Source organism: Aulonocara stuartgranti (genome assembly GCF_965226115.1).
Source record: "Aulonocara stuartgranti genome assembly, chromosome: 14".
Lineage (NCBI taxonomy): Eukaryota > Metazoa > Chordata > Actinopteri > Cichliformes > Cichlidae > Aulonocara > Aulonocara stuartgranti.
In genome coordinates this window covers 880,948-897,236 of record NC_138950.1, presented here as the reverse complement: position 1 = coordinate 897,236, position 16,289 = coordinate 880,948, and the positions used below count along the sequence as shown (strand labels likewise).

At 44.4% G+C, this 16,289-nt stretch overlaps 1 protein-coding gene across 1 annotated transcript; it reads right to left on the bottom strand.

Annotated features, from left to right (window-relative positions):
* Nucleotides 1-4,394: 4,394 nt before the first annotated feature.
* Nucleotides 4,395-8,062, bottom strand: LOC309686938 (olfactory receptor 4S2-like; the record flags this gene model as incomplete). The annotated part of the gene is made up of 2 exons (XM_082501611.1): nucleotides 4,395-4,535; nucleotides 7,220-8,062. The coding sequence occupies 2 exons, from the start codon at nucleotides 8,060-8,062 to the stop codon at nucleotides 4,395-4,397; spliced, it is 984 nt and encodes a 327-aa protein (XP_082357737.1).
* Nucleotides 8,063-16,289: the final 8,227 nt, after the last annotated feature.

Below are 16,289 nucleotides of genomic sequence, written 5' to 3'. Positions count from 1 at the left end.
AAAATCAGACCATGCCGCCATCTTCCTCATGCCTGCTTACAAACAAAGGCTAAAGCAGCAACCGCCAATCAGGAGGGAGGTCGCTCGCTGGACGGACCAATCGGTGGCCGCGCTGCAGGACGCACTGGATGACGCAGACTGTGACATGTTTCGGCGCAGCTCTGATGACATCAACATGTTTGCGGAAGCGGTTGTGGGATTTATCGGGAAACTAGCGGACGACACAGCAGAAAGAACTATCATCCGAACGTTTCCCAACCAGAAGCCGTGGGTGGATAAAAACATCCGCGACGCTCTGAGATCACGCACCGATGCCTACAATGAAGGGCTTGTCTCCGGTAATATGGACCTATACAAGGCTGCGTCCTACAACGTGCGCAGCGCGGTCCGAAAGGCAAAGCGGAGCCACGGGGAAAAACTAGAGTCACAGCTACGACAGTGCGACTCTAGGAGCCTGTGGAAAGGACTGCGGACTATAACGGACTATAAACGACCAGCTTCTTCAATGATGAATGCAGATGCTTCACTGGCTGATGAGCTGAACACGTTTTATGCTCGCTTCGACGCCGCAGCAATTAAAACAACAAACGGCTGCGCGCGCTCGGAGTGCACCAGTGAAGAAAATGCATCGTCATCACAGAGCATGCCGTGAGGAACACCTTCAGGAGGGTGAACACCAGGAAGGCAGCAGGACCAGATGCAATCCCTGGCCGGGTCCTTAGAGCCTGCGCTGATCAACTAGCACCGGTGTTCACGGAGATCTTCAACCTCTCCCTGGCCCAAGCTGTGGTTCCCACGTGCTTCAAACGGTCCATTATTGTCCCTGTTCCAAAGAAACAACAGCCCGCTTGCCACAATGACTACCGTCCAGTAGCACTGACTTCAGTTGTGATGAAGTGTTTTGAAAGACTGATGAGAGATCACATCACTTCTTCACTTCCTCCCACCATCGACTCACTTCAGTTTGCTTACCGGACTAATCGTTCCACAGACGATGCCATATCTCACCTGCTCCACACATCCCTGAGTCACCTGGACACTGGCAGAGGGAATTATGTTAGGATGCTGTTCGTGGACTACAGTTCAGCATTCAACACAATAATTCCCTCCAAGCTTTTCACCAAGTTGACGGATCTAGGACTCAGCTCATCACTGTGTCAGTGGATCCTCAACTTCCTCACAGACAGACCCCAATCAGTGAGGGTGGGAAAACAAGTCTCCCCCTCCATCTCACTCAGCACTGGAGTGCCTCAGGGCTGTGTTTTAAGCCCCCTGCTGTACTCACTGTACACTTATGACTGTGTAGCCACATCCGACACCACCTCCATTGTCAAGTTTGCTGACGACACTGCTGTTGTGGGCCTGATCTCCGACAACATCGAGACGGCCTACCTGGAGGAGATTAGGAACCTGGAGACCTGGTGCCAGGAGAATAACCTCCTCCTAAACATCAGCAAGACTAAGGAGCTGATCGTGGACTTCACTACAAAGCAGGCGAGGAATTACAAACCCCTCATCATCAGTGGCACCGATACCTGGGTGTCCACATCACTCAGGACCTGTCATGGTCCTGTCACATCAACACCCTGGTTAAGAAAGCCCGTCAGCGTCTCTTCTTCCTCAGAAGACTTAGAGACTTCCATCTGCCACTGAAGGTGCTCAAGAACTTCTACTCCTGCACCATCGAGAGCGTCCTGACGGCAAACATCTGCACCTGGTTTGGGAACAGCACCAAGCAGGACAGACGAGATCTGCAAAGGGTGGTGCGCTCGGCAGAACGCATCATTCAATCAGAGCTCCCTGACCTGCTGTCCATCTACACCAAGCGGTGCAAGTCCAAAGCTAGGAAGATTATGATGGACCTCTCCCATCCCAACAATGGACTCTTCTCACTGTTGAGGTCTGGGAAGCGCTTCCGCTCCCTTAAAGCCAAAACAGAGAGAATGAGGAGGAGCTTCTTCCCCCAGGCTATTCGGGCCCTGAACCAGGTGTAGGACTGGACTCTCCCAAACACGTCACTATAAGACTGGACTCTCACACACGTCACCACATGCACCACCACACATTTCCTATAATCCTATAATTCCTATAATTTATAATCCTTATCTTTATAATCTCTTCTGCTATTTGCACATTCTTTACTGTAAATTTCTAAGTTAATTTGTAAATTTTGTAGTAACCTGTAAATTGTAAATATTGTAAAACTTTCTTCTGTCATTTAATGGTCGGGCATTGTACAGCTACAAGCATTTCACCCCCATGTCATACTGTGTATGGTTGTGTGTGTGTGACAAATAAAATTTGAATTTGAATTTGAATTTGAAAACTGAAGGCTCTGCCTCCCATTCTACTTTTAAATACTCTAGGAACAATTCTCACTGTTAAAGGCCTTAAAGGTGTTTGGGTGACAATCATTCCACCCCGGAAAAACAACAGCTCAAAGAATCATTAAACACTCGTGCCAGTGTGTGGCACTGATAGGAAAGAGGCCAAAAGTGCTGCAGAGATGGATTTGCTGCAGCAGTATCTGATTTCTGAGAGCTTGTGGGAAATTTGCAATAATTTTTTAAAATTCAACTAATAAACTCACAACATAGAAAAGCATCAACAATTTTTTGTTTTCTCTTATCTTTTTATTTTAATTAATAATTTTTATGGAACATAAATGTATTCTTGTTGAAAGGCCATTTTTACAGTTCAAAGTTAATTACTGATTTTTAACTTTCTTCAGGTTTGATCTTTGGCATTGTTATGATCCAATGTTGTCAGTGTTTGTTTTATGTGTGGTTCCTCCCACCAGACGATGGCTGTGGGTCTTTTTCCCCTTTTCTTTCTTAGGGGTGGACACCTGGGCGTGCCTGCTGAGTAGTTGGGTGGAGTCTCTTCCTGTCCTGGGACTGGATAATTGGTTGATCACCTCCAGTATTTAACATTCCCTGATCTGTAAACGTGTATTCATAGCCTAAAAACTCTTCACCTACTAAGAACTGTTATATTTCCGTCATATATATAACTCGAAAAGCTCTTGATAAACATGTGAAGCACTAATAAGCTAACAGTGTTTTTAATGTTAGAAGTGGTTACACATCACAGTGTGTTCAGTTACATCTCTGAGAGCAACGATGTTGCATTACAAACTAAAAATGTACAAAGAATTTAGTTTCCTTTTTTAACTTTGGGGGGAATAAAATATATTTATTGATATATTATGAAATTCTTACTTGGTTCCCAGTCAGCCGAGGATTTAATATTTTTGTTTGGAAAATGGAAAAAATATGTTTTTTTATGGTTTTGAGTTGAGTGTATTTCCTATAAACATGTGGTTTGTGCCTCAGCTGCAGGGGAGGCTGGAACAGCTAGCAGCCATGAGCTAATTAAGCCTCTCCTTGTTTTACGCTGGGACTGGGCCAGAAGGAGAGAAGCTGACAGCGAGGAGGCTGGTGCTGTACACTGAAGCTGACCAGGCATTAGTGCAAAAGCACTGAGTAAAAGCTGTATAAAACAATAAAGAGTTATACTGGACTGGAAATGCTGCATCCTGTTTGTGGTCAGCCTCTAAATTTAGAAGCTCGTTACAGTGATGAAAGCTGTAGGTGCTGGCTTGCTGGTACCTTTGCTAACCTTCAGTTATCACCACACTTTATTTAGCTTCCAAGACATGATTTGTTATCATTGTTGAGCTATTTCAGAACTTGTATTTGGAATTACTTGTCACATGAAAAATGAGTTTAGGCTCTGTGGAGTCTGGAAAGAGAGTAACTGGAATTTTGTTTCTGTTGTTTTCGAGAAACTTACAAAACCTCCTCAGGCTCATCCGTGTCCTGTAACACTTTCTAGCACTGGATTTACTAACCCTGGGCAAATTTGCTTAAAAGTACAGTGAATGCAACTTTGACACCTGTACCTTGAATGCATCACCGATTAAACACTTAACAATATTATGTTATTATCTCCCTGGCATATTGAATCACTTATTTACTGAGGGGCAACCGATCCAGCTAACTTTGCCCTGAGCTGTTAATGTACATTCAGGACAGTAACTAAGACAGATGTTTATTGCTGTGGTTATATTAGGCAGAAAACACGTAAAACATAAAAAAGCCACCATGAGAATAATCATAGAAATAATCTGAGTTATTTTCCCAAACAGTCAACCCATTTTTTCAACTCCTGACAGGAACATTTAATAAAAACATATCCAATTTTGTCAATGTTCATTCTGATCTTTTTATTTCAACTTATTGAATTTATTTATTTATTTATTTTAATATATTTTGATACTAAAACATGTTTATTTTTACTCATGTACAGGTGTTAAAATTGAAATTGGCAGGTGGGGAACCCTGAGATAGATGAAGCAGTGCCAAAAGGGGGATTTTTATTTTCCCCTTTACTTACTTCCCCAGCTTATTGAATTTAAAGAAATATACCACAGTTTCCACATCAAGCATTTGCATTTTACCAAAAATCAGAATTTTACATTCGATGCGGACTTTGGTCAGATTCAGTCCGTAGAGCACAGGATTGAAGAGCGGCTGAAATGTGAGCCAATATAAAGATTAAAAAAATACGCAACAGATTTGGGACGTGTTTCATATCAAGTCTGTTTTGCACAATTTAAAAAGAAAAGTAGAGTAGAGTAGAGAAGTGAGGTGAGGTGCTGACGGCTTTCTGTCGGGTCTGTTTGGACCCAGAAAAACAGACTTTGAGGATCCTCATGTAGGTGTAAAGCAGCGGTTCCCAAACCTTTTTGCAAACATTCAGTAAACAATTAAGCAAATACAAGTAACGCTGTGGCCACGTTATTGTTTACAGGAGATGAATCACAGAATGGCAGATAGAGACGAAATACTGTTAATCTGACTGTCTGCAGGTTTTACACGCAGTTACTGTCCCTCCATCTACAAAGGCAGAGGCGTCACAGTGTGATTATTTTACTGTAGTTGTTTTTTCCTGTGTAATAATGTTCAACATTGCTGTCAATACATTTTTCAAAAAATGCCTCTCTGTGCAAAATGGGTTTAAAAACATAAACAGCTGTGGGATCCTGTTTGTCCGTGATTTGAACGGGGGAGCAAATCGTGGCAGGATCAGCCTGATGTTATTTGTGTCCAGCTGTAACTTTACTGTATAAAGAGCAAACATCTCCAACATGTCAGGAGTCGTTAGTCATTACAACAAGTGTTTGAACTAAAGATCAAGAATGTGCGACCCCATCATAAGACCCCCACGGTGTGCTGCAAACTCTGTGTCTCTGTGTGTGTGTATGCACGTGCACGTGAGTGCCTGTGTGTCTATGTGAGTGCACGTGAGTGAGTGTGCATGTAGGTGTGGGTGTGTCGTAACAGTCAAAGCACTGTGTGTGTGTGTGTGTGTGTGTCTGTATACGTGACTTCCTGGGGTCATAAAAGTAATCTCCTCACCCAAGCTACACCAGATTCCTCTACACAACATAGAAAACACAGTTAACATATTAGAAACACTGAGACTCCCACTCTGCATCCACTGGGCCAGTGGCCTCTTGTTGACTTACATTTACAGATAAGGTGGAGAGTCTCCTGCAAACCTGCTTCTAAGTTTAGAACAATTATGAGTTTTATTAAAGGTACAAGCATCAGCAACCCCCAACTGTAGCTTCCTGTCTCCTTCTATGGCAGGCTGACCCCAGTGTCCATAAATTCCTTTCCTTCTAAACAATTACACTCTCAGGCTACAGCTAAGCCAAACTAAAACACAGACCAATCCTTCCTTATTCCTCTGATCTAAACAAATTTAGCACATCATATTATAATAATTATTTTCTTGAGCTAATCTGAAGGCCACATGAAGTTTGGCTCTGCAAAAAGTTGGTGACCTCTGCACACTGTGCATCTCAGCATCCACTGACCCCACTCTGTGATTTTACATGGCCATCATGGCTGAGCTGCTGTTGTTCCCAATCACTTCCACTTGGTTATTATCCCACTAACATCTCACTGTGGAATTTTTAGTTGCGCAGGTGTCGTCCTATCACAGTAACACACTGGAGTTCACTGAGCTCCTGAGAGCGAACCATTCATTCACAGTGAATTCAGTGATTTGGATGGGGGAGTAAACGTGTATTAGATGTATTATTGTGTATAATTACTAACACCTCTATGTGTTATCGTAGGATTTACCTTACATTATAAAGCACTTGGACATAACTGTTATTGTGATGTGACACTATAAATAAAATGTAACTGGACTAAGTATCTATTAATGTTGTTGTGGCTACATAAGTGGAAAAAAATAAGCATTTCAATGACAGGGTCAGAGGTTTTACTCCCGGCCCAGACCTTTGTGATAAATGACTTTAATTACAACCTAACCCCATATACATGTGCCGAGCTGGAAGCTTCTACACTGTATCCCACTCCCCAGTTTTAAACCATCACAGATTTAACAGTTTTTATGGAAAACCATTTTTAAGGGAACCATCATGGATTCTTGTGATGGATGTTTCTACCAATGTTTCTGTGAGTGTCTATCAGGCCAGCTTGAACTATTGAGGTCAGCGTTGATCGCTGTTCAGCTCCACATTTGTAATCACGGTGTTGCAAGAATTCAGCTGCCTCAGCAGAGTACTGTGACCACTGATAAACCTGCAGCTGCACAATGCTGTTCATTAACACGGCATATTATAATCAGCAATTAAAAGACAAAGATGAAGGCGCTTCCAAAGAATACTTTATTGGATTTCTTTTAATTTTAAATTAAAATGTTTCCATTCATTTATCCTGTTCGTTGAGACTTTTATGGACCGTTGTTTCCTCTAGTTTACAAAATCCTTGATTCATCATTGAGACTAGAAAAGTTTTACATAAACACCACGCTATGTACCATTCTGACTAATGTGCTTAAATATGTTTTATTCTCTGTTATGTGAGAATTGATTGTGTAAATAAATGTTTCATTTATAAGATTTCTAAATATCCTTATTGTGAAAGATTAGCATTTCATATTATTCAAAGTGACAATATGTGACAAAGATTTAAATAAACTAGTTTTGTTTGAACTTGTTTTGAAAAATGTAAATGTAATGCCTGTTACAGTCACACATATTCCAAACAGTTCCAGAAATCAACTTAGTAAAGTATCTATTAACTTTTTAAATTCATATCTTACCAAATAAAAGACTTTTACATATGAGTCGGATTTTGGTTAGTTTGAGTCCGTACAGGACGGGGTTGAAAGCTGGTTGGCAAGTGAGAAAATATATTGATAGGAAAATGCGTAAAATCATGGGAGCTCTGCTCAGGTTAAACCTGCTCTGCACTATTTCAAAGAAGCAACCAAATGAAAAGTTGAGCAGAGAAGCGAGGTGAGGCGTGCAGGTGCTGATGGCTTTCTGTCGGGTCTGTTTGGATCCAGAAAAACACACTTTAAGAATCTTAACATAAGTGAACAAGTTTAGCAATGCAAGACCAATTAGTACAGTGAATGTGTACATGAGTCCATAGATGTTATTAATTGTTGTGTCAAAGCAGGCCAGTTTCACGACAGAGTAATTGTTGCAGTACAGTGTGTCAACAGTGTGTCCACAGAGCTGCAGTGAGGCATTCAGTGATATCATCACGACTATATTCAGAATAGGGAACAGCCATGTGAGAACGATGAGCTTGGCAACCTTGTTAAACGTCATATGTGTGTGATACTGTAGAGGACAGCAGATAGCAAGATACCTGTCATAAGACATGATGGCTAAGTTATAAAACTCTACATTTGCATAAGTGTACAGACAGAAGATCTGCAGGAAGCAGAGAGGAGCAGAAACAGTGTGAACATCAGAGAGGATCTGAAGCAGGAGGGACGGAAACAGCCCTGTACTACCATACAGCTCATTCACAAACAGGCTGCACAGAAACATGTACATAGGTTCATGTAAGCTTCTGTTCACACAGATAACCACAATCAGCAGCAGGTTAGATCCAAATATAAACACATACAGAGACATGACAATAGTGAAATATAAGTATTTGAATGGCCCAGTGTCAAAGTAGGCACTGAAAGTGAAATATGAAACCTGTGAAAGGTTCGTCATGATCAACAGTTTGCTTCTCGGAACTATGAAAGTTAAACGAGGATCACAGTGTTATTTAATAGAACTGCCAAACAAAAGTAGTTTTCAGTCTACTTACAGCATGTTGCAGAAGTGAATTAGCATAAAACTGACTGACATGCAGACGTTCCTTCATTTAAACTCTTCAACCGGGTGATGTAATAGTCTGAGCTCATTGCCAACGGACACTAATTGTGTCTCACCGCTACTCTCAGCATGAAAACAACTTTTGCTGAAATACAAAAAACTGTAATTCTAAACTTATTAAAGGGTTTTATATGTGGAGCTGTTATATTTCTATAATTTTTGATCTTTTGATTGGCTGATATGTTTCAGTGTGAATGCCAAAATTATATAGTTTAACATTCAGGACTGCCCATCCGCCACCTAGTCTGGATCTTTGTAATATATCCCACTTTATACGTGAATGCCTGTTAATCCATATGAATGACTCGAGCAGAGCACTTTTTTCCAGTAATCGACTGGGGGGGGCTAAAGGAAACATTGAACTTATAAAATGAATTCTTGGTAATACATTCATTTTAACTACAGCGATCCGAGCTGGCACTGACGCATGCGTCCATCTATTAACATCCTTTTCTATCTTTTTAAAAATATCACAGCAGTTGCTCTTAACAATAGAGGCTACAGACATCACTACCTAAGTACCTAAATAATTAACCTGTCCTACAATGTTTATATCTGGTGGGGTATTGAGAGTGTTCCAGTCTAATTTGAGTAACATAAGAGCAGATTTCCCGAGGTTAATCTTAAAACCTGATAGCTTACCAAAAGTATCTATTAAGTTCAATAGTGTGGGTAAGGTCGACTGGATAGCCGACATGTCGTCCGACAGACATCATCGGCATATAATGAAATATGGTGTTTTGTACACCCTATAGAAACAGGGATGAAGGTGTTGTTTTGCCGTGTTGACTGTGCTAAGGGTTCTATAAAAAGGTTAAAGGAGTGGGGAGAGTTGACATCTGTTAGGTTTATATTGCTGGATTGTCATTTATGCTTAGAAATATTTACTCATATATGCTTACAGTTATATAATCAATTGCATATTGATAGGATGTCTGATCCTTAGCAGCCTGCAAAGACTCTGTGTGCCTCCCAGAGCACTCTGGCATACACACACATCTTAAGGTCACAAGAGAGGTCGTACCTTCTCTTACTGCAGGCATGTCCAAAGTCCGGCCCGCGGCCCAATCACGGCCCACAGCTTCAGTCTAATTATGTGTAATTTATGGCTCACTTTCTAAGTCTGAATAAATAAATCCTGGCTTTAAAGGTGTAGTTCCTTTTTTCACCACATGGTGGCTGCACATTTTTTCTGCTACTTGCGCCTGTGCGGCGAGCCCGCCCTTCTCTGCTCATTTCTGCCATGGCGACTGTACAAAAAAAGAGAAAGGTTGATGGTGAGGGCCGCTGCTTTCAGGAGCGGTGGGAATTGCAGTATTTTTTTACTGAAATTCGAGGCAATTGTGTTTGCCTGATTTGTAAAGACACTGTTGCCTTGTTTAAGGATTTTAACATTAGGAGACACTACGAGACTAAACATGCTGCAACATATAACAAGCTAACAAGGAGTGAGCGCGCTGAAAAAGTGAAGCAACTCCAAGCTGCTCTGGCTTCGCAACAGCGGTTTTTCATGCGGGCCTGTGAGACACATGAAAATATCATGAAAGCCAGCTACGAAGTGGCTATGTTAATAGCGAAACATGGCAAACCTTTCACTGAAGGTACGTTTGTCAAAGACTGTGTCATGAAAATGGTGGAGAACATTTGCCCCGAGTGGAAGCAAGAATTTCTGAATGCTTGCTTGGCACGCAACACTGTGGCACGAAGAGGTGAGGATATATCGTCAGACATTCACAGACAGCTGCGGGACAGAGGAGTGGATTTTGATTATTTCTCATTAGCCTGTGATGAAAGCACCGATGCATCTGACACCGCGCAACTGCTGATTTATTTACGAGGAGTCGACGACAAGATGAACGTGACAGAGGAGCTGCTGGATCTCAAAAGCCTTAAGGGTCAAACCAGAGGATTGGATTTATTCATTTCTGTTTGTGAAGCTGTTGATGATATGAAGCTACCATGGAGTGAAGTTTCTGGGATCATTACTGATGGTGCACCTGCCGTGGCTGGTGAGCGAAGCGGATTGTCCACACTGATCTGCAATAAAGTCAGCAAACAAGCAGGTAACGGTGTTAAACTTCACTGTATCATTCATCAGCAGGCTCTCTGTGCCAAACATCTCAAATTTGATGATGTTATGAAACCAGTAGCAAAGACAGTCAACTGTATTCGCTCTAAAGCTCTGTACCACCGACAGTTTCAGGAGTTTCTGCACGACATCCAGGCTGAATATGGTGACTTAATTTATTACAATGATGTGAGGTGGCTCGCATCAAGTCCTTTGGAACCAAACTGCAACTTTTCCAAAGACACTTGTCCCTAACAGAGCCACTTCCCAGCTTTGAAAGAGGTTATTGACAGTTTCCCAGAGGACATTAATGTTCAAATGAAGAGGTACGCAACAGCTATCGCGTCTCTTTCTGGAGAATTTAACAAACGCTTTCAGGACTTTGCAGCTATTGAAAAAGACATGCTGCTTTTCTCATCTCCCTTCTCCGTGGACCCTGATGATGCTCCAGCTGCAGCTGGAGCTCATTGAACTGCAGTGTGACGATGAGTGGAAAACACCGGCAGTCTTCTCTTGTTGACTTTTATCGGCAGCTAGACAAAGACAGGTTTCCTGAAGTGCGATCTCTTGCCAAGAAAATGCTGAGCTTATTTGGTTCCACATATTTGTGTGAGCAAACTTTCTCTGTCATGAACTTAAACAAGAACCGATTGAGATCAAGGATGAGTGACTCCCACTTGCGTGATATTTTACGCATCTCAACCACTGCCCTCAAACCAGACCTAATTGCTTTACTAAAATCTAGATCTCAGTATCACCCCTCTCATTAGTCCAGGGATGCCCAAATTCTGTGCTGGAGAGCTGCTATGCATGTTTTAGTTCCTTCTGGTTTAGCACAGTTGAATCAAATGAAGAGCAGGCCTCCAGGAGTGACATCCCTGCATTAGTCATGTGTTCCTGAACAGTAAAAAGCATAAAGCATGCTAATGCAATCCACAAAAGGAAACGTATTTTGTTAAACTCTTAAGATTTGGTTTTAACTGTTGATGTTATGCTCTTAATTCATAGTTGAGTGTGTTGTGTACATATTGTGTAAATTTACAAATGTGGTTATTTCTTGCGGCAAGTGAACTTCCAGTTGTGCAATCTTCCAGTAGATGTGAAAAACTTTGGCTTCCTGAATAGTCTTGCAAAAGTCAAGGGCGAAATTCACTTTAAAAAAACGTTATTGATAACAGAACACTTTGCATTACTTATAACTCCTGTTTAAATGTTCATTAGGCAAAGATATGGCAAACTCATGGAAATTTAGGGTATTCTATACAGTTTGTTCACTGTTGTCTGACTCTCCAGATATAAATGAAAGGCGGAATTGTGTCTTTAGAGTTGTAAATGCTTGAGTGTCTTTTATTTAGGTACATTTCTATTTTAAAAATAAAGGTAATTGTGACTATTAAAACTGTTCTTCATTATATTTTCATGTAACTTTGTTATGAAAAAGAAAGTCAAAAGGAACCATTGGCCCCCAGGCATCTTCACTTTATAAAATTTGGCCCTCTTTGCAAAAAGTTTGGACACCCCGTCTTACTGATTTATGGTATTGGAGGCCACCTACTCTGTGTCTGGTTAAGTATAAGAGCCCTTTGTTTAGGTGGACGGATGGACTCCTGGCACCAGCTTTAGGGAGTCCAGCGTCATATCTTGACACACACACACACACACACAAACACACACGCATCCCTACACGACATACGGACAAGGTACACTCTCTTCACATGTATGCCTATGTAAGACGTCATATGTTAATGAACTTATGCATAGTCATGAAACTGCAATACAGAGCAGTGCTACGAGGGAGCAGACGAGAGCAACTGGGGTCAAGCGAAGGAACAGCGCTCGTCAGCCCTCCCTCGTGCACGAGTAACACAAAGAACTTTGGTGACTTGCGTCCTGCTTTTGCTGTTGTAGTAGAATTGTCTCGTTCCAGCGGTGGGACAGAACCATCAACATCCCTGTCTTGTCCTGTGAAATATACTAAATGTAGATGAGGGACTTTCACCAATACAGACATTGGCTGAAGGCTCGGTGTATAAAATTTTCATCATCTTAATAACTTTTGGGCCAAAGTTAAATTTTCTAATACTTTCTACAAAAACCTCCACTCCACTTGGTCAAATGCATTCTGGACGTTCATAAAGAAAAGACCAATCAGAGATCGGGACCTACTAGATTCATCAGTAATATGGCCTTAGTCGGAAATAGGTCGATAGTTATTGCACTCCAGGGGATCCTTGCCTTACCAGACTTTGGCAAGACTGTTATTAAGGCTGTACTAAAGGTTGTTTAGTCCCACACATGGGAAATTTGTTTTGTTACAGCAGACAGTGGACAGTGCATAGTTAGATCGCAAAAATAAGTAAAACACTGGAATAGGATAAGAATAAGATACTGTACACAATACATTAGAATAAAATAAAATAAAATACTATATACAACTGAGTATAATACAACATTGTCAGAAAAAGAATATTGCACTTAGTGTTATTGCTATTGCACATGTGGAGTCTGACAGTAGCTGGAAGGAGACCTGCGTCCCACATGCCAGGTGGGTGCCGCAGCCACTGAAGGAGCTGCTCAGTGCTGTCAGAGTCTGCTGCATGGGCTGGGAGATGTTGTCCAACAGGGATGACAGCTTAGCCACCATTCTCCTGTCACTCACCACCTCCACTGGGTCCAGAGGGCACCTGTGTTCCACAGTGTCCCCCTGTGTCCCCCTGTGTCACCCTGTGTTCCACGGTGTCCTGTTCCTCGTCTGCGTCTCTCTACTTCTCATCCCTTTATCGTATGCTCCCAGGTCTGTTATTTTTAGTTCCCCCAGTTTAGGTGTCTTCAGTTATTTGTCATGCCCCACTGCTTGTTTGCCACTACACCTTTGTAAATAAACCTCACTAGCATTTCATCCACTGCCTGCATCTTGGGTCCTTCTTCCAACTCCACACGGCTCGCCTCGGCAGCCGTGACAGTACGAACCGGCCACAATGGACCCAACAGCATTCAACCCGCCCGAGGAGCTCCGGGAGGATATTATTTATTCTGTGGACCGTCTAATTAATTTATGGCTGGGGCATGAGGAGAAGGGATTCCGCCAAGCCATAACTAATCGATTGGAGCGACTGGTTTCCGGTCTCCCCAGGCTGCTCAGCTCACTCCACCCACTTGTTCAGAATTTCTTTCTGAACGAGCTGCACCTTCACCCCCCTACCGCTCGTCTGCTCAGCCCACCGGAGGATAAGCAGTCTGAACTGCCGGATGTGGAGTTACCCGGCCTGTCGGAGCGTTCTCCGAGGAGGAAGCAACGTTCGCGTTGTAGGCGCCTCACCCCACAGCCGGGTGGTGGGACTTCAGAACTGCCAGCTGTGGTGAGTGAAAAAGACACTCTTTCTGTTTCTCCAGACTTTGGGACTGTTAATTCTGGGGCTGTGTTTATTCAGTTAGCCGCCCGGCCTCAAGCTCAGTTAGCCGCCCGGCCTCAAACTCAGTTAGCCGCCCGGCCTCAAGCTCAGTCTCCAATTCCACCACCGTCGTCATCCCAACCATTATTTCAGTCACCCTCAGTTCAGCCTCCTGTTCAGCAGCCACTAGCCCTGCATCCTGTGTCACTTGCTACTCCGGTACGACAAGCTCAGTCAAATCAATCTGAAAGGAACTGTGTTTCGTCCGTTTGTTCTAAGCAGAGAGACGAACCTAATAATAACGTAATCATTCCTAAAAAGCTGGCTAGTTCAGAGACTGTGATGCGCTCCAGGGCCTCCCCAGAGGCTGAGTTTCAGCCCTCAGCCCACTCTGGACCCCTGGAGGCTAGGAACCCAGCTGAGGACTGCACCCGTCTGTCACTGCCTGAGCAGAGTCAATGCTCTGCGCAGCTGCAGTCTGCTATGTGTTTGCCAGAGGCCACTGTGGCTGCTGGTCCTGTTCTGTCCCTGCCAGAGGCCCGTGCGCCTGCTGGTTTTGTCCTGTGTGTTCCAGGGGCCCCTGTACCCACTGGTCCTGAGACTGTTCTCGCTGGAGGGCCCGAGGAGCCCGTCCAGCCTTTTGCCTCGTCAGCTGGAGGGCCCGAGGAGCCCGTCCAGCCACCAGCTGCTCCACCAGCAGCCTCATCCACGCTTGCAGTGCCTCCGTCTCCAGCTTCCACGCCGCCGCCAGCTGCAGCCTCATCAGCGCCGCCTGGTCCAGCTTCAGCATCCTCATCAGCGTCGCCTGGTCCAGCTTCAGCAGCTTCATCCTCGCCTGGTCCGGCCTCAGCAGCTTCATCCTCGCCCGCCTCGCCTGGTCCGGCTTCAGCCTCCGCCTCAGCTTCTGCCTTGTCTGGTCCAGCCTCCGCCTCGCCTGGTGCCGCAGGGATCACGCTACCTTCAGGTCCCAAACTGCCGCCTCAACATCATCGAGCATTTGTCAGGCCGCTTGTTGGGCATCATCACCACCGTGGCCGCCCTCCGGACTTCTGTTGCCGCCCCCGCCTTCTGCGTGGACGACCTCCTACACGCCGCCACTGCCTTCCGCATGGCCGGCCTCCAGACTTGCATTCCCGCCGCCGTTGCCGTCCGCACGGTCGGCCCCCAGAACTGCATTCGCGCCGCTGTTGCCGTCCGCACGGTCGGCCCCCAGAACTGTTTCCACGCCACTGCCTACTGCGTGGCCGGCCTCCGGACCTGCCCCACTGCCGCTGCCATTCGCATGGTCGGCCTCCGGAACTGAACTGTTTTGGCCTCCTGCACTGTCGGCTCCCTGAACTTGGCCATCTGGGCCTTTTTTGGACTCTGTCCCTCCGTCCTGGACCCTCTCCGCCCGCCCTGGTCGGGTCGTTTTCTGTTTTGTTTTGGTCCGTTTTTGTGTTTCTGCTGGGCTGTCTGGAGCCAGCCCTTGAGGGGGGGGGGGGGTACTGTCATGGTCCTGGGTCGGTGACCCAGTGCTTTTAGTTTGTTATCATTTTCTAGTTTATTATGATGATGATGATGATTATTGTTTGAGTTCTATGTGTTATATTCGGTCTGCCTTTGAGTCTGAGTCTGTATCTCTGTCTATCTATGGTGTCACCCCGTCTGTTTGTGAAGCTGTCTGTTTAGTTCTGTGTCTTGTTTGGTTCCCCGTGTTTGAGTTTCCTGTTTTATTGTGAAGGTCTCTGTCTGATGTGAGTGTGTTCAGTTTACGTTTCCCCTGTCCCGTCAGCTCCGATTCCTCCCAGCTGTGTTGCCCTCCTGTCTCTCATCCCCTGATTACTGGAGTGTGTATTTAAGCCCTGTGTGTTCTCCTGCCTGTTGCCCGTTCGTCTGTGTTACTTCGTGTCAGTCTGTGTTACCCGGTGTCCTGTTCCTCGTCTGCGTCTCTCTGCTTCTCATCCCTTTATCGTATGCTCGCAGGTCTGTTATTTTTAGTTCCCCCAGTTTAGGTGTCTTCAGTTATTTGTCATGCCCCACTGCTTGTTTGCCACTACACCTTTGTAAATAAACCTCACTAGCATTTCATCCACTGCCTGCATCTTGGGTCCTTCTTCCAACTCCACACGGCTCGCCTCTGCAGTCATGACATTTTCAGTCTCTTCCTGTCCACAGCAGAGATACTGCCACACCAGCAGACCACACCTTAAAAGATGGCTGAGGCCACCACAGAGTCATAGAAGCTCTTCAGGAGTGGGCCCTTCACTCCAAAAGACCTAAGCCTCCTCTCCAGGAACAGCCTGCTCTGCCCTTTGCCAGCAATATGGACTAAGCTATCACAACAGTTAAACACAGGGATTGATGGACACCAAAGCTGAATGAGATTGTATCTTTTCACCAACTCCATAAAACATGTAGACTGGTTCGGCAAACTCCCACACACCCTGAAATATCCTTTACAGAACAAAGAGCTTGTCCATTGTTCCATGACCAGGATGAAAACTCCATTGTTTGTCTTTCTTCCCAGTACCCTGCCATCAAAATTCCCAGGAGACTGAGGAGACTGAGGAGTGTGATGCCGCTGTAATTAGAGTGCAGAGTGTGAAGATGGCGCCCGTGC